This window comes from Parus major, chromosome 1A, assembly GCF_001522545.3.
Source record: "Parus major isolate Abel chromosome 1A, Parus_major1.1, whole genome shotgun sequence".
Taxonomy (NCBI): domain Eukaryota; kingdom Metazoa; phylum Chordata; class Aves; order Passeriformes; family Paridae; genus Parus; species Parus major.
In genome coordinates, this window is record NC_031773.1 from 11,650,855 (window position 1) to 11,669,774 (window position 18,920).

The window sequence follows — 18,920 nt, forward strand, 5'->3', positions numbered from 1 at the left end:
ATGCTTTCCTGGAGTGTTTCTGGCTGACCCTAGTCTGTAGGACCTGTTTGACTTTGATCTTCAGCCAAGCAAAGGATTTAATTTTTAAAAATATTTGATATGCCCGATATGTTATGCTGTTATTTTTTTAATGCCTTGCTATTTAACTTTTAAAATCAGTCCCATAGGTAGTGTCAAATGGAAGAAGCTGGTTCCTGTGCTGGACACACACCCCGCTGAAGTGGAGAGCCATCCCAGAGGCGACGGCCCCGCAGACCGTGCTCAGTTTGCCCCCGTTCACCGTCAGCCAGTTCTGGTTGGAGGGGGAGCGGTTGAAGTTGTCTTTCAGCTGTGTCGGGAGGGGAGTCTCTGGCTCGTCACAGTACAGCCCACCCCAGTGCTCGTCGCAGCTGCAGAGCAAAACAAATGCACAAATCAGCTGGCAAAGGCTCTGCATGGAGGTTTAATCAGTGCTGTGTTACTGAGGTACCATCTTATTCTGCATAGGGGCATCATTTACTAGAGCACAACTGGTATGTGGGGGTTTCAAACATCTGGCGTTTTGTTATTAATATGAAACAAAAATGACTTTTTTGAAGGCTTAGTGTTGTGTACCATTCAAGCTTCTAATACAGGGCACCCTCCCAAACACAGTAAAAGCAGTTAAAATACATTGTGCTTCGATAGATAAACCAAGAGAATGTACTAAACCTAAAAATGTCCTGCTAATGTTAAAGTTCAAGTTTCTGTAAAATTTTAGTAGATGGGTGCTTTCTTATTGCCATATAGTTCTCCCTTTTTTTCCCTTTGAAAAACATTCTTATAATGTATCAAAGACTGGATAAGACCTTGGAACTGTGTTATGCTTCTATGAGATTTCACCAGAGATACTGTGTCTTGGTACTTCAGTGTTGTCATGTTAGAGGAGAACACAATAATATGTCTATTCTGCAGTGAAGTATATTTCTAAAAAATACAGTCACAGTGCAATTATACAACCATTCTCCCATTTCTTCTGCCATTTGTGGCTGGGAAAAAAGCAATACATCCATCTGGAAGATATTTCTCTGTTGCCAAGACAGGCAAATCTGGGGGTTGTTGTTTGCTAGCTTTGCAGGACTCTGTGTGGATTGTTATGCAAACAGTTTGAGGATCAAGCCAGTCTGCCTTTCCTGGCAAACCCTACCACAGAGCAGAGTCATCAGACCATCAAGGTAATGCCAGTAAAAAAGCAAAAGCTGGCTCTGTGAAGAACTGGCATATATCCTGCTTAGTGGCTATGTCCCACCTTCAGCCCAGGTTCTCTGCACCCAGCACTAGGCTGAGAGCACAGGGGCATGGTGTGAAATCCCTGGGAAATAAGGAGAACATATTCTGGGAAGCTCCAGGATTGTATGTCTCTGGAGGGATGTGCAAACTCAAAAGATACTCTCTCCCTGCCTAGTGGGAGGGGAGTTGATGCAGCAGAGGCAAGAGCAGAGGCGATGCATTGCCACTGAGGAAAGAACTGTCTGCTTTGGCCATGGAGCATGAACAGTCAGAGGTCTGGCAGAGCCAACCCCTGCAGCTCCCCTTCCTCTTGTTACTTCTACTCCCAAGTGGCCCCAGTGCCCTGCTCAGTTTCAACAGCAAAATCCATCTCCCTTTGTAGAATTGTATCCCAGGTTTTCCTGCAAATTCATCAGAATGACAGAGGAGGACTGAAATTGCTGATTGTCCTGCAGCCCTGGGCAGGACAGGGAACAGACAGCACTTACACACAATTGTCCTGTGTGCACTTCCCATGGCCACTGCACATGTCTATGCAGCCATCCCCGATGTAGACGTTGTCGATTGCCCACGTTTGCTGCTTGTCAAAAGGAGCGGGCTGGTGCCAGCGGAAACGAGTTGCTTGAGACCTTGGGAGAGAAAGAAAAACAGAATTCCGTATTTTCTAGTGAAGGCAATCTTTATTTTGACTGAAAGGAAATATTAGTCTTGAGGCTAACTGCTCTTGGAAGGTTTGTTTGGTACCAGCATGATCCAGGGCTGGTTTCTGACAATGACAATATCCCTCCAAGAAAAGGGTGCTCACAGTTTGAGAACAGAACAAAGCACAAGTGCTTGGTATCAAGCTGAGAGTGTGGGAGGTAGGAAATTGATCACCAGTGAAAGCAAAGCAAGTGGGCCATGGTTGGTGCAGTGGAGAGGAGGGTAGGAAGAAGGTGGTACTCCCAGTTGGAAGCTCAGACTAGTTGTAACCATGTCCTAGCACAGATCCAAACCTACGGGATAGCTAGGAGCTGGATCAAGCCAGAATAATCCAAACCCTCTAAATCTCAACCTCAGCCAGTCAACAAGTCCAAGTCAACAAATTTACCTGACTTTTCTCTATGAATTCTCCCAACTACATTTAAGTCAGAGCAGCTCTAGGGAGTGGGCTGGGGACAGGTGAGAAGGCCCATCCAGGGCTTGCAGCATGACCCTGGCTTTGCTTCCGTCCACCCAGGGCTCAGCTGGAAATGCTAAGAAATTATCTGTAGTGTGATCCTGGCTCTACTCAGTAAATTATATTCATTTGATTGATTAAAACTGGCTTAGCTCCCTATATATGAATTAAGTGTCCCAGCTCCCAAGATAGATGATGAAAATCTATCCAAAACAGTCAAGGGACACCAAATAGTTCTACAGCTCCTGCAGGTGTAGACTGTGAGTCAAGAGCTGTGAGCAGATAAATTTCTCTATGAATTAAAGCTAATCCCTGTTTACAGCACAGCACTAGATGGCAGCATTGAACCTTTTGTAATCTGTTTCCTTTTGAAACTCAAAGAGAAATCACAATTATTATAAGCACCAAAAACAAATAAACAGCAAAATCCCTAAAACCTATTCAATGTAAAAATGGACATCATATGACATTATTCTCCCATGAATTATTTCTTTATGAAATGCTTCATGAGCTGAATAAATAACATGTTTATCCAAAGAGAAATCTACTGCTCTGAGCTCAGCTCAGCTGCTCACCAAGGAGCATTTTAAAAATAAATATAAAAATTGTGAGGAATCCCTTTCAGAATAAAGGCAAGCACCTATATCTTACACTGTCTGCTTTGGCTGGGCACTTCACTAGCAATTAATGCAGCAGATGCTCCTGTGGGAAGCTTTGTATTTGCGTTTTAAAATCAGCTTCCAAGTTAAAACCAAGTGTCCATTTCCTTACAGACATAAGTGGTGAGCACCAGGCCAAGCTACTGACTACACAGCCTGTATGTGCCTCAAACATTCAGCCACAATTGGAGACACACACACCTGCTATTATATAGCTTGAAATAATTAAGCAGCATAAAAATTACATTGCATCTAGACTAAAAGGCCTATTAGCTGCCCTGTTTTTATCCTAAAGCTTAACATCTCTCTTGCTTATGAGATAAGGTTGTAATAACCTCTCTCATGGAATACCTATCTTGATAACTTTGGGAAATGGTATTACTTGAGCCAAAAAAAAAATATGGGATTGGACAGGAGTGCAATTTTTGCCTCAGTAGGGCATCAGACTTCTTGTGACATATATACTGCTCAAAAAACTCTTCAGTCTTAAAATCACAGTTATTTATAAACCTGTGTTTATCTCAGGTGGTACCTTCCTTTCAGGTCCAAATTCAGTTGGTTTGGAACATCTATCCCAGCCCTGATTTATCCTGTTCGACCCTAGAAAGACTAGTCTCAACACAAATTTACAGTCTTCAAACAAGAACTGACAGGGTAATGAATTTTTACAGACAATATGTAGCAAAGCCACACAAAAGAGGAAGCACAGAAAATTCATGCTGGGAAGAAGTCCAAAAAAAGGGCTATTACTTGATGTAACTGCACTGAAGATAGAGAAGAGTCCAGATGCTCCAAATGATTAGTAACAGAACATGGACTTTTCCGCTACTAATGTCAAAACTGTATAGGCGCTTTCAGTACAATTGCTAAAAAATGAAGTTCTCAGTTTCCAAACTTGTATGTGCCTTTGGTGGCATCTCTCATGACAACCATCTCAAGGCACTGCCTGTGCTTTGATACTTCTGAGCCAGCAGTAAGCTCAGCCTATGTCTATGTGAGGAGATAAGGCTCAGCAGGAGGAGCAAAGCTCTGGGGTCTAACAGTGCTGAGAGCCTGATGCCCTCGTTCCCTGGGTTTGCAATTTTTACAGGCTAGAGCTTCATTTACCTATACTTATTTGTTGCTATTTACATGGGTCAAACAAAAAGGACAAGGTACAACTGCTTAAACTCTATAATGTATCATGCCATTAAAAATACCTAGTTATACTTTTAGATTTATTCTGCAGAAAACCAGAGGGAGTTACCTAGTATAGGGAGGCAGAGGCAAAGTAACCCGGGTCCACTTGTTGAAAGTGTCTGAAATGAGAATCCTCTGGAGATGGTACTTGTTGCATTCCACATTAGTGGGCAGACAGTCTTTCAAAATTGGGTGCCAGGTCAGCCCAAGGTCCACGGAATATTCCAGTTCAATAGCTAAGATTGGAAAGATGGTTAGTTTCTTAATTTAGAGACCTATATCCATAGGCCTATAATAAAGTGCAAGCTCCTGACAGTATCACTGTCAGAACTGACAGAATAACCACCCAGAACTTTTGAAACCCTTGTGCCAGAAGCACAAAGCTACCTCCTTTGGTGGCAATGTGGGAGGATGTGTTACATGTTGCTGAGCAGGTATAGCTCAGGTGGAGTCTGCAGTACATCTCTGCATTTGCCACCTAACTCAAGATGCCACAGATGAAAAGACAGAGCCAACATTAAATTGCCAGGGTTAAGTCAATATCTGTAGCAGCAACACGCAAGAGAATAATGTGACAGCACCATGGCCACCAAACTTTGTTTCTCAGGCTTGAAGAGTGAGATTCAGCTGGGTGTGATTGCTGTGTAAAGCAGAGCAACATTCAAATTCAAACTTTTGACTGTCATAAGATGGCTTAGTCAGCCTTCCACCTCTCCTGCAGACCAGCTCATTTCCTTATTCAGCACAATTTTAATTTGAGTTTGTTAGTCAGTGAGGTTGTTTCCATTCAAACACAGCCTAGTCACATTAAACTAATGTATTCATTTCTCAGTGAAAATCAGCAATTTAATTGTTTTGATGTTTATGGCTTATAAACTTTTATTATGAAAATTACAGGTTAGTCAAGCTTACTAAATACTTCAAGTCAAACTTTCATGCAGCCATGAAAAAGTAAATAATAATAGGCGCAGAAATGGAACTTGAAGTAAATGTTCCAGCTGCCAGGCATTCTGGCTGAGCTGGCTGTGTAAAACATGGAGCATGGGGATGGGGGAATAAATCTTCTTTTGATTGCTGCAGACCCATTTCTTCTACCTTCATGCACAGGGAATGACCCTTAATCACCCCCTCAGTCCTACTTGATGTTTCAGCACCAAAGACAGTGCTATAGAAATATAAGGACAAGTAGATATTAACAAGGGTGAGTTTTTAGTCTTAAATTTCCCTCACCAAAAGAAACACTTTCCTCATCATGACTGGAAGTATGATTAGGTAGTCTTCTGCCTAATTTAATATGAAGTTAAGGTAATGCTAAGGGTTGTAGACAAAGAAACAAACAAAACTCCCCCCAATAAAATAAGGATCTGTTTCTTTGCCAGTATATGGTTCAGTTGCCAAAATGCTTCTAAACTTAGCAGAGATGATCTCAGGATGCCACAGTATTCTTAATAACAAAATAAAAAAAACCCTACTAAGCTTGTGAGTAGCTTCAGATTAGAAAAATCAGAGAAGCTAGATCTGGGACTACATGTAAAATATTTTTCCATTTTTGTACAGAATTATAAAGGAAAAGTCAACAACCCAGTAAATTAACATATGCTACATGATGCAATGTATTACATTCTTGTCCTCATTAAAATCATCTGTACCTGAAAACCCTATTCTAAGAGGATGTGTAAAATCAAGCATGAAAAAGCTTGTTATTTAGAGAAACTTATTTTTTGTGCGCCTTAAAATTCACATAATGAACCAATTTTTAATTTCCATGTGATGTGTATTGAGTACAGAGCATGCTTTTATTTATTTATCTGTATGTATATATCTGTATATACACATATAAAAGCTGGCTCTCCTCTCATTAGACATAATTTGAAAAACGGAATCTAGGTAATTAAAAATTGCATTATTATGTATACATAAACATATACACATCTGCATAGTATGTATGCACACATTCATACATGGAAACATAAAGGTCTATGCATATTTAGAATTCGTATGGACAATACAAATTTTTGCAGTTGATGCTGCCTTAGCAAGTGTCAGATGTATGTTGGTATAAATGATTTCTTAGATATATGGATACTAGTGAGATCAGAACTGAGACTACAATGCAAAAATGCAAAACCACAAAGCAAGAAACATATGCTGGAACACCCAGCTGCTTATTATTACACCACCAGCCCAAGCAGTGGACACTATCTACTAAATGGATTTGCAGCTGTTAGTCTTTTTCTGAGATGGATTGAACTGCAACTTAGATGCTCACAGGGCATAATTCACTTCAGTTTATCTTAGGCTTCAGACACCTGGAATAAAAAAGCTGATGTTACAATTTCTAACAGAAACATGCAGCTTTCTTTTGTTTCTCAGTTCTTGTTATGATGAATAATGTAACCAGAAAACCAGTGAACTTTCCTCTGCAGTGAAGGAAGAGGAATTGCAGGAATTATTAAGAAGTCATTACCATAACAGGAGTCTGTGACAGAGCAGGAAGCTGCAAAATCTATTTGCAAGAAAGAGTCTTCATTGACAACGATGTCAGTGGTGACAACGTAGCGGGTGCTGGCTTTCTCAATGAACACCAGAGCATCCCCAGCAGAGCCACAGACTGGCATCTTTGTCCCACCAGGGTGGAGCAGCCACTTCCTGCTGTCCAGCGTGGTGAAGTCATCTTCCAATACTGTATTGCCAGAGATATTTCCTCCAATAAGAATCTGAAACATTAGGAAAGTAATTGTTATTGAAAAGGAAAAAATCTTGAAGTCTTCACAAGCATGCAAGTGACATAGCAACCTGTAGGAGGAAGAGATGTACCAGACTAAGTGTATTTATTCTGCTGGTCCAAAATTAGTAAAGAATCTAGGCTATGAAAAAGGGGAGTATTTCTTTCCTATAAAGGGAAGAGATTGGCTCAGCTGTACAAATCTAAAATTCAGGGAGGTGACATTGAATCTCAGTGAAGTAAAACTGCTCACAAAAAGCTTGTTAGTAGAAACAAAGTGATTACACTTTCCTAGTGTTTTTTCTGCTCTTCTATAATCTGGTGAACTGCTATCAGATTGCTGATAGAAGTGGGGAAATAGCCTCTGTTTTGTCATTGACTATAAAACATCATAATTTTACTATTCAACAGCAAGTAAGGCAGAATTATTTTTAATTTATTATTCTGAATTCAGTTTCTGATTGTTCTGAACTAATACAACTACATTCAATGAAGATATCTAAACAATGAATATTTTTTAATTTCTAAACAGAGAGGTGGGAAGTAAAATTTTGTAACCACAACATTAAAATGGCTGGTTAGGTTTGTCCTAACAATCTGAGCTAATTAATCTCAAAACCAGTCTTAAAGGTGCAGAACTTAATATCCAGCATAAACAGAGCAGATAACAGGATACAAGTATCACAAAGCCACCCCAGGACACTTCTTTTAAAAAAAGTTATAAATATTAAAGCAAATTGGACAACCCAATGACACTACTTCAAACATAATCATTTTGGAGATAAATAATTTGTGATTTATACCAAGTCATACAAAGTAATATAATAATCTTTATACCCAAATATGAAACTTTATTTTCATACAGATTGATATTTTTCTATAGTCTTTTTCTATTACATTATACCAAGCTAATTACGTATTTGGATACATTTTAAATGAAGCTTTTCGAAGTTTGAAATCAAACTTGCATTTTGCATGGTAAGGCCTCCTGCAATGTGAACCTGAGGCTCTACACATATGTAAAAGATCTTCCTAGATTCAAAACAGGCAATCAGTGCCCCACATGGAAATGGTGCATTAAAACCACAAGTTCAGGAAACAGTAATTGTGCTCTAAATATCTTTATATAAAGCGTTTTTTCTTGTCTCAGTGACATGCCAAAAAAAGGGAAATATTAAGACTGAATCCAGTCTAAGATTGTGTTAAAAGAAGAAACACCTGCAAGGATTCCTCACCTGGTCGATCACCCAGGGACTGTAGAAATGCCCATTCTCAGATGGTTGCCACCAGCGAAGCCGAGTGGAGCTCGAACGAGCCTTCAAGGGAATTTCCAGGGCAATGTATCGTCCCACATTGCTGGAGTTACTGAAGAGGAACTCCTGGAGAAGGCTCCATGTGAGGCCCCCGTTGAGTGAATACTGCAGCAGCACAGGCTGGCTCCTGGGGTCAGGTACCCCCTTGCCACATCCCAGTCTCATGAAGAACTGCACAAATCTAACAGGAAAAATCTTTCCACTTACCAGAAAATATTATTTTCTATAACATTCTACACAGCAAACCAGAGAGCTTTGGAGTTTGTCTATTGACTAGCCCTGTTTTCTAGCTGTAAGGGTCATCTTTAGGAGATCTTGTGATTTCCTTTCCAAAGCTTCTAGAATATACCTAGACAGACAGGTGTTGTGACAAAAATTCATTTTGCCTGCGTGGTAGTTTGCCAGGCATAAGAGGCTGAACAAAGCTGGTCATTTGTGTTTTCAGATTTTGTCTGCATAGCAGATGGTGTTGCAAGTATCAGAAACATAATCCTGGGTGAAATTTTTATCCCTGTATCCCATGAGTACAGATTTTAGTGGCAGAAAAGCAACTGTGCTCTAAGTAGATCATAATTTGCTATGAATTTGCTGAAACGCTTAAATTCAAAATAAGCATCCCAGTTTTCCATTGGCATAAACCAGAGAAAATCTGGACGGGAGAACAAAGCACATTTCACTTTCAGGGATCATTTTGTCCATTTTGTCAGCCTGGGAAATTTGTCTAAATTACACCGTTTAAATGTGCTGGCTTCCCTGAAGCCAGCCCAAGCCACCCAGGGACACCAGTGCTTTCATCCCCCAGTTAATTGGCTTCTCCAAAGCTGCACAATGGACCTGTATCAAACTGCGAAATCCTTCCCGTCAGCTGATGCTCATAAATAGCTCCACTGTGCACTTGGAGTGGAGGGAACCGTGCTGTAATGATATTTACTTATTGGACTTGCAGGGATATTACAAGTATTAATTCATGTTTGCACAGCTTTTGCACAGCTTTAGAGTGTTTTATCTGTTCTAATTATTATTGCATTAGTGCTGCCTGGCTCACGGTTAAATGACATGGTGCAAAAGAAGTTTTGTGTCAAAAATCTTGTTCTGGTTTGATCTGCAGGTAGATCTGCTGGGAGTGGAGGCTGCAGAGATGCTGGGCAGACAAAGCTCCAATAAAACACCAGACCTACAAGTCAATTAATTCTAGTCCTTGCTGCGACTCACAGTTTCTCTTGCTGTAACTGCTTTTGCTGTAGATTATATCCACCTCCATGTCCCAGACATAACATACTGCTTGTGCTGTAAAGGAGCACTGGGTACCCTCATGGATCAACACATCAAATGTAATGGATTTCTTCACTGCTGGCAAGTCTTTCTGCCTCCTCAGATTTACTCCAACATTTGCCACATAATTCAAAGGAATTAAACCCAGGTGACCTTGTCTCTGTTGCATCTGATTTCTTTGCATTGCTATTCTTACACCTCAGATTTTACTAATATAGTAAGAACCCACCCAAATATAGATAGCAATGTCTAGCAGACAAAAAAGTAATTTTAAATATCTTGTCCCACAGATATTTTGCAAAGGCTCTGCCTATTTTGAAATGGAAAACAAACTTTTTTTTTGGTAAATCTAGTAACACTCAAATGTGTGGATGTTCTTTTAGTAATTCAGAATTGAAAGGAATTTGATCAGTTGTGATACCTAAAATATTCTCTCCTTAGTGATATTTCATGTGGTGCAGTTTCAGCTACCAGTATCACCATGATGGTGATACACTGTCCCCTGTGTTAAATTCTTTAACACACAGATGTGATAGCAGTGGATTGCAGAGTCCACTTGATTTAACTCCCCAGGTGCTGAGTGTGGCTTGCAGCGCTGACAGATACAGCTGCTCCCCTGTGTTCTTCAGGGGATCTCCTCATAAGGAAAGGGGAAATTTTAATGTGACTACTGAATCTAGCACTCTTTAAAAAAATAGTTCTCATCACTCCTGGCATAAATGGAAACCTCTCTCCAAGCCCTGTGCAGAACTTGGCACATCTGTGTCACAGCCAGATCTGTTGTGCTTTGCAGATGGTTGATAGAGTCAGTCTGGAAATGTAGAAAATCCCACTGCAATTACTTTAGGTTGCAAAAGAGCAGCTCCCAGCAATGCCACTGCAGTGTGCCTTGCTGTTCAGAAGAGAACATATTGTTATTGTTGATAACTGTTATTTTCCATAATCATATATACAAGAAATTGAATGTCCAGCTTTGTTTTCCTAAGACAGAAATTACTTATCTCCATATAACACCTTGAGGTCAATATTTGCAAATCCAGCTACAGACCATAATGAAGAAAAGATGAATGATAGTTCTTTGAGCATGAGCAATAAGGAAAATAAAATTTAGTCTAATGGAGCAACTTACAAGATATTTTGTATATTTTGTTGAACCATCTTTTAATTTCAGAGTGGTCTAGGAATCAAATTAGTGTGGAGAATTTTATTTTTGGGGTTTGTTTTTATCAAGTTGTGAAAAAAGTTTGCTGGGAGGAATCTTACAAATTACAGGGGTCCTTAATATTAAAAATCAATGAGGTTTAGCTAAGTGCTGATCTAAAAACAAAATGGTTAGATATTAGGCCTTTTTATTGACCATGAGTCTTTCCAATTATACCATTATTTAAAGCTTCAATACCAATGCTGACAGGTAAAAAGTAGATAAAATGCCTGTTAAAATGTTTCCCACAGAACATCAGAGAGGAGTAGGGTGTTTATAAGAGATCAGTTAAAAAAAAGTCTTGGAGAAAATGCAGTCTCTCCAAAATCATAATACAAAAACATCATCTAAAATACAGAATAAATTAGAAAACAATGTCTGTTTGTTAGCATGCCCACAACAGGGATGGAGTTTAATCTGTATTAGTGTAAATTTTTTTAATGTGACTTGCTTAGCATGTCTCACTCATCACGTGTCTCCCCTGCAGGCTGTAAAGATACAACATAAACTGTAAATAGACTAAAATATTTGGTTTTCAATAGCTGGTGACAGCTTGATGGGAATTTCTCAGTGAATTATTGGAAACAAATGTGCACAATAAGAAAAAAAACAAGCTTCAGAAATGAAAGAATTATGAGATGACAAATGTAAGAATTATACTTTCAGCAGATACTCCTGTTTCAGCAATGGCTCATAACACACCAGACTGTAAGAAAAGCAGAACATTTCTCATGTTATGGGTTTAGGAAACAAAAACTTGCATGAACTACTGAAGGTGTGGCATCAGTTTCTGGAATTCTTATTTAAGGAAAAAGAGCACCATTTAAATAGTTAATGCAATGAAAATTCAATTTAAATTTAATTTAACATGGTGGCAGTGGTTAAATTGGAGCATTTGCAAGTGCGAGTACCACAGAATATGTCAGCTTGCTTCTACTAGAGAAATATCACACATGTATATTCTTCAGTATGGTATTTCCTCAATGAAATCCTGAAAGAATTTTGGGAAGGGTGTTACCTGGCTTGTGACAAATCTAGGTCTCGAGTCATCAGCATCCGTAAACCCTCTTCGTTAAAGAAAAGGTTGTTTCCTCCAGACATGATACCACATTTCCTTGACGGCTTTCCACCACTCACAAGGAGGAATCTATCCGACTCCAGCTGACCTGAATACACAGTGAATACATATTTATGATTTACTCTGAAGTGCTCCTGCTGCAAAGACTGCTACTTCCAGAGGAAGAGTGATAAATTAAAAATCACATGCTGAGAAATATTCAGTGTTTCCAATGCCATGTATTCTAGAAAGCTGACATGAATCAAAGCAAAATAAAAAAAATAAACCCAGAAGCATGAAATCTGGGATCTTAGTTTTCAGTTATTCACGAGGTTTTCCACCATTCATCATTTACCTTAAGGTAACAATAAAGTACTCAGGTCTGTAAAGAAGCTTTGGATTCCATGTGGTAGCATGCAAGCGTGGGCTGGCAAAATTGAAAATGAACAGCAGCACCTGTGAAGGGATGAGTTTGGATCATGCTCCTCTTGCTGTGCTTACTAGTTGGGGAAGCCTGGAAGGGGTTTTAGAGTTGTGTGTGTGGATGCTGGGTGTGCCCAGGCATGCGTGAAAATTTGAGTTCCCACCTGCCTTCCCTCTCTTGGGGTCTGCTGTGGCTGCTGAGCACTGGCTCCCACTGCTGAGACACTTGGTCTGCTCTGAAACCATGTTTGCTGTAGTAGGGTGAGTCAGGTTTCCCTTGTAGTGAGAAATGACACGACCTGAAAGCCCTCTGCTGTTTGCCTCACTTGAAAATGCTCTGTCTGTGCCATAGCCAAACCGTCATCAAATCGTAATTTGCTTGCAAAATTACTTTCTACATGTAGAGTAGGAAGGAAGTTCTGTTTCAATGAAGATTTTGTATCCCAGCATTAACAGTGCATTGGGCATTCACAAACTGCACTTCCAAGTGGCATCTGAACTACTTGGTTCTTGGGAATACTCCCATGGCATAAATTCTAACCAGAAGCATGCAGGGGTGAGGAAGGCTTTGCTGTTTAATCCCTTGGACCCTGGGTTGCACTGAGATGGACAGGCAGTATTCAGATATCCCTTCCCAAAAGAGATACCTTCAAAGTCATCCTTAAGGAAGTCAGAGTTCTTGGTGCTTATTTTGCAGGTTGGGCCCGAGTAGCCGGGGTCACAGATGCACTTGGTGCCGTTGATGCAGCTGCCGTGCCCATTGCACATCTCCTCGCACTGGGGGCCAATGTACACGTTGTCAATGGCCCAAGTCACAGGCTGGGATCCAGCAGGGTAAAATCCTTGGTACCACCTGAACCTCGCCAACCTGAAAATGGCATAAAGCATACTTATTTTAGATAATTGTTTCATCTTTTTTTGTATTCCATACATATACCATTATATACACATATATATTATTATTTCTGTCGGAACTGGCCTGATAAATAGATTAATTCTAGAAAGGGACTGCTAGGTCTAATTTCTTCAGTACCTCATGCATCTTTATGTCGATGTTCAACCCAAGTACTGACAGAAATAAAAAAAACATTATTCATTAGCTGTAATCCCAAAACTGAATGACAGACAGGATTTTCAAAATTTTAAATCCAGCTATTCTTAACTCTGTCATTCATGTGGAAGATGAATGGCCAAGGTCTGGTGGATTCCCTTCTGCTTTGGTGTACAGTGTGTGGGTCAGACCCAGCCACTTTCACCCTCTCCTGGAGGGTGAGATTCTATTTCATGCTTCCATTGTGTCCCCAGGGAGACCACCTGTGGGGTGGAGTGGTAGGATCTCACCCTCAATTACCCAGAAAGAAAACATGATCTGTCACGTCACCAGGTATTCAGCTTGCTTTCAGGCAGCTTAATCTTAAACCAGGCTGATATTGCAAGTTGTTAATTTGAACTATATTCTCCTTTGGGTGCTGTCCTGTCATTTTTAATTCATCTCCTAAGTGCTACTTGCATCAATGCTGCATATAAAAAGGAACCAACTGGGGAAGGAGGAAAAACAAATTGAGATGAGGAAAATACTTGAGAGACTAATTTTATTCCCAGTTGAGAAACGTTTTAAGGGAGGAAGGAAACCAGAAGATTGAAAAGGGAGAAGCACTTAATTGCCTTGCGTGTTTAATGTGTCTTGTTAACGATATCTAAATTCAGCAGGCAAATCAATTCCATAGGTAATTGTAGCTGACAATTCTTTTTCCTCAATTTGCTAAAAAGAATTTTTTATGAGGGGATTTAGGTGACAACCACTAATAAGTGTCACAAGAAAGATATCAAAGAACCAGAGCTCTGTTAGAAGTCAAAATCATCGACTTTTGTGTGCCCTGAGAGGAAGGACACAAGTGTGAGATGGAAGGTGTTGTAAGCTCTTCGTGAGGATAGACCTCTATCCCACAAGCTGGATTCTTTTTCCTGAGACAAGTCAGCTCCTCCTCTCAGGGTCACTCCTGGTGAGGGTGAAGCACGACTTGTGTCTGAGGCAGAGTGAATCACTACTTATTTGAGGTTTCTTCTCTGGCTCAACGGGCCCTGGACCTTTCCTCCAGGACATAACTGGAATACTAATTATTACTTACAGCTGTCTGCTGAGAACATATATTCATTTCTAAAATTACATATGTAGTGGATAACTTAAAATGTCTTCATCCTCAGTTAAAATATAACCACTTGACACTTGGGGGATGAAAAGGTTGGGCAATTTTTTAGAATTACAAAAGGAGAAAGGTTTGGATTTTTTTCTTGTTAATCCCATGGATTCTGGTGGAGAGATACTCCCTTCAGCCCTCTGGACCAAGGATTTAATGCATTGAATGTAAGCTACTCTGCACTGCTGTCAGCTCCTGGCCTGGTGTGTTGGAAAAGGAATAGGAGAGAAGAAAGAGAAGAACAAGATAAAAGCACTCAGGAACAGAGGATTAAATCAAAATCCTGGACAGTTTAAATGAGTTAGGAGTCTGCACAGTCAAATTCTTTATTTGGAGGGATGCACTGATGGTTGGCTAAAGGGTAAAATAATTCTTTTGCACAAAATCAGGAAGTACAAGCGAGCTGCTGAAAGAGATGGTTACCTATTCCATGCTTGAAATGTTAACTGTCATAAGCCAGAAAACTCAAGTTTAAAATTTAATAGTTTCCTTAAATTATTAAACATTCAGTCTTTCCAGACTTGATTCTTATTTCTTATATAGGTCTTTTCATACTTTCAGAGGCACACATGGGGTCATTTATTTAGTGGAGGACCCATTGACTGTAGTAGTTTCATAAATACTCAGTCTCATAGCTGCATAGAATCATAAAGTCTCATAGTTGCACAGCTCATTTTCATTCATACATGCTACAGTTTAATCATTGATGGTGTGATCTTTTACATAAAGTGAGTTGATGCTAGGTGACAGTTATTTGTGAAAAAGTAAACAGTGGTGTTTTTAGTTTGAAAAGTTACATATTACTATGCCTGCTAGCACAAATTATTTCTCTAAGCTGTGTTATCATCCAACCTTATTGAATGAGACTGTATTTAGATCAGACCATTTCTTCATACTGAAGTGGAATCAAGCTTATACTAGCTCCCATTTTACTGCATGTTCTTATGAAGCTCAAAGTTCATACAAGAATATCATCAGTGAATTCAAATGGCTGATGCAGTAAAGAACACTCAGAACACTCTAAGAACAGTCAGTTTTGCATTAATTTCACCAAGCAACTTCCTTCTATTAAATTGTCACTAATTAAGTATATAGGTAATAGGAAATTCCTGTGGTTATTCTACATCAGCATTAGGCACAATATGATTTGGGGAATCACCTGAACACTAGCTAACATTCAGGATAAAAAGCAGAGAACAGCTGGTCATTTGGTCTGCTCTAGTGCTGCAGTTCTTATGCACCACTCATGCTGGGTGAAAAACAGAAATAAAAGCAAAGTAACAAGCAGTGGGGCAGGAACAGAAGCTGGACACTTACCCACAGAGGTGCAGTTTTCCAAAGTGAATGACCTCCCTCCTCCAGCCCTGGGTAGTGCCTGCGTAGTAAGTGCTACTTGGGTGATGCTCAGTGGAGCAGAGGGAGCTGAGGTGGCTGCTGCTGCTGTAGCACAAGGGGAGCAGCAGGTGCCAGGTGGCCCCCAGGTCTCGGGAGAACTCCAACTTCACCGGGTCAGCAGAGGAGCTGTCAGTGGTGCAGCCGATATTGATCTGGGGGCCAAGGCATCAAACACAGACGGTGACACAGGGCAGATCATGGGACTCCCAGTCATTCTTCACCTTAGTCAGCCTCCCACATTAGGTATGGTGTTTGTTTAGTCCAGGAAAATGGTGATTTGAGAACCCGTTTAACAACAGGGATGATGCACTCAGAACACACACATGAACAGGAATTCTTGCACATTGCTCTCCTGTCCATGAGTATATCTCACAATATGGGTTATGATAAAATGAATGTCATAAGAAATCCCCAACAACTTCTACCTAGAGAAAACTGTGGAGTTAATTGGGAAAATCCCAAAGGAGAGCTGCTAACACTGCTGGAAGAAATGCACCAGCTCTTGCAGACACTGAAGTTATCACAGCATCAAGAAAATGTGCATTATTAAAAGCAGAACTATTAAAACAAAAAATGCAAACATTAGCTTTTTGTTTATGCCAAGCTGTTAATTGCTGAGCTGCACTATGATCCTCTTTTACATTACATATAAAAAATAAGTTTATCACCTCAATATGTTCAGCATTCACACTCACTACCTATTTGTTCATGGTTAATGCCAAAGCCCTAGAGCATCATAGCTGGACTGCACTTAGATTCAATGTCTTAGCTTGGCAGTGTTGGAATTCTCAGGGTGTGCTCACAAGATTCCTGATATAAACAATGGTAGAAAAGGCAGAACATGAAAACCAGTTCAAAAAAAATACAGAATGTTTAATACAGAAACTGAGACAACCAGTGAAAATTAGTCTGTTACACTGATATTTAGATCTTCTTATAATTTCAAATTGCTTTTGTAAAAGAAAACAAATTAGTTCTTTACAGAATGACTGTCATATAAAATAAGATGTACTGTATTTACAATGCAACAAATAAAATCCAGTTGCTGATGAAATACAAAGCCTATATTAAAACTGTGTAACATTTTAATATTTCTATATGCCTTTGCATAAAAAAACCCCCTGTCTTCGTAGCATACTGTTCTGTTAAAAAAATCGATTTGTTTCTAAAATGCAGTAATACTTGGAACTGTGCATGAATGTTGAAAGTGTATCCTACATCGAATTTCCTTCATCACTCTTCAGTGCACTTGAGTCCCATCAACCTACATTTGACTAGAAGGGTTGTCTACTCATCTGGAAGCTTAGAGAGATGCTTGACCCAATATAGGTTTTGACTCTTGAGACACAGAGAGAAACTACTGCATTATGTATCACTCCTTCATTTACACTAATGTTCTCAAAAACGTGAGCTGAAAATGATGTTCTTACCACATATGGAAGTAAACATGTAGATTTTATGACTTAATGCTATCAAGGCTTATGAATATCTTAAAGTGACCTCAAACGTTTTTGTTTTACAGGCTGTAATCTATATTTTAAAAGAGAAAATGGTTTGCATTCAATAATTTATGAATTAGTTGCATGACAAATTGAAGAGTGCATGAGTACACAGCTAAACCTAATTTTCTTGGAAAACCCTTAGTATCATTTTAGTAATTTTTATAAACTCGTACTATCTGCTGATTATTATGTAGCTCATATTAATGCAGCAACATGCCACATTGTTAAAAACAGCCTAGTAGATGTGGCACGGCAATTTACATTCCAGATTCTTTTCCAGTTTCTTAATGACAATATAATGACCTCTCTAAACTAATGAATTACTGGTTACTCCCATCAATAGCTGCCCCAGCCAAAGAACAGTTTAGATTCTAGGATAAGTCAGAAACACAGTTTAGTTCAGACTCTGTGTTGTCACTGGGGTACCTGTTTCCATTGACTATATGAAACAGAAAAATATGTTCCTTATTCATGTACTTTCTTTAACTCCCTAAAATGGGATGACTTCGGCCACAATAGCCAAAAACCAGCTCATCTAGAGCAGCTATGATGTGGGCAGAAGCAAAAGGAAAGCAGAAGCTTGTCTCTCTGAGAAAGTACAACAGTGCAGTTAAGCCAGCAGGTAGGAAAAATTATCTTCTACTGTCACAGATGAAGTTGCAGCTCTCCACTGGTCAGCTTGTAGAAATGCTGCACTCTTACCTCGAGCAGGCTGTGAAGTAGCAATTTGGACCCTTATTATATTTTGCTCATCCTCTTGCCTGGCAGTCATGACTCTCCAATGCATAGGATGTGGACTTTTATGCTGTCAGTGCAAGTTTATAGGCATGGGCAAAGTAGTAATTTAGGTAAGAAAGTAGAAGACTTTGAGGCAGAAATTTCCCTTATCTGTGTATTAAAAGCATCATGATACATTTATGAGGGAGAGTAATGTCAAATCAATTAGAAGGTAAATTAGACAGGCTTCACTATTTGGCAATCAGAACAGCTGGGCAAATACACCAGAGCAGAATATAGAAGAACATGAAGCAAAAGGCAAAATAACTTTCTGACAAGTACCTCAAATTGGATGATAGTATTTTCATTCACACTTAGGTCCCTTGTGGTAATGGAGTGCTCCCCAACTTCATTTGAAACAAATACCATAGCTGAATCTTCTTCCCTGAAAATCAAGGAAAGGAGTGCTTTAGACACAGTTTACAAAGTCACTTCTTTCTATTGAATTGCTCAGAGAATCTTACGGAGCTCTTTTAGATGAATATGGGCAATAAAGCCCAATGTTTCCACCAGGATAGAAAAACCAGTTGTCCTCTTTAGGACCGAAGTCAAAGGTATCCAAAAGGATAATAGGATTCTTTAGGTTATTTCCATCAATAATGAAGTCATCAATAATCCAGATTTCTTCTTTTTTGCCTACAAAGAAAATGGAAATATTCCTATTAAGACCTAATACTAATATTAGAGAGCAGAACAGCAGCCAGTATTTATGGATTATGTGAAGGAGAGGGTCTAAAAGTGTAGGATCATTATTTTCACTTTCCATGACAATAGTTCCCTTACTGCTTTGCAGCCTGACCCTATGGAATTAA

At 39.6% G+C, this 18,920-nt stretch overlaps 1 protein-coding gene across 2 annotated transcripts in view; it reads right to left on the bottom strand.

Annotated features, from left to right (window-relative positions):
• RELN (reelin) overlaps positions 1–18,920 on the bottom strand; it is a 271,266-nt gene that overhangs the window by 25,147 nt on the left and 227,199 nt on the right. For both annotated transcript variants that reach the window (XM_015628416.3, XM_015628417.3), the window contains exons 39-48: positions 18,573–18,744; positions 18,391–18,493; positions 15,752–15,981; positions 12,884–13,104; positions 11,775–11,922; positions 8,206–8,464; positions 6,713–6,962; positions 4,313–4,481; positions 1,737–1,877; positions 212–389 (exon numbers count right to left, since the gene is read on the bottom strand). In XM_015628416.3, the coding sequence (XP_015483902.1) occupies positions 212–389; positions 1,737–1,877; positions 4,313–4,481; positions 6,713–6,962; positions 8,206–8,464; positions 11,775–11,922; positions 12,884–13,104; positions 15,752–15,981; positions 18,391–18,493; positions 18,573–18,744 (1,871 nt within the window). The remainder of the gene's footprint in view (positions 1–211; positions 390–1,736; positions 1,878–4,312; positions 4,482–6,712; positions 6,963–8,205; positions 8,465–11,774; positions 11,923–12,883; positions 13,105–15,751; positions 15,982–18,390; positions 18,494–18,572; positions 18,745–18,920) is intronic.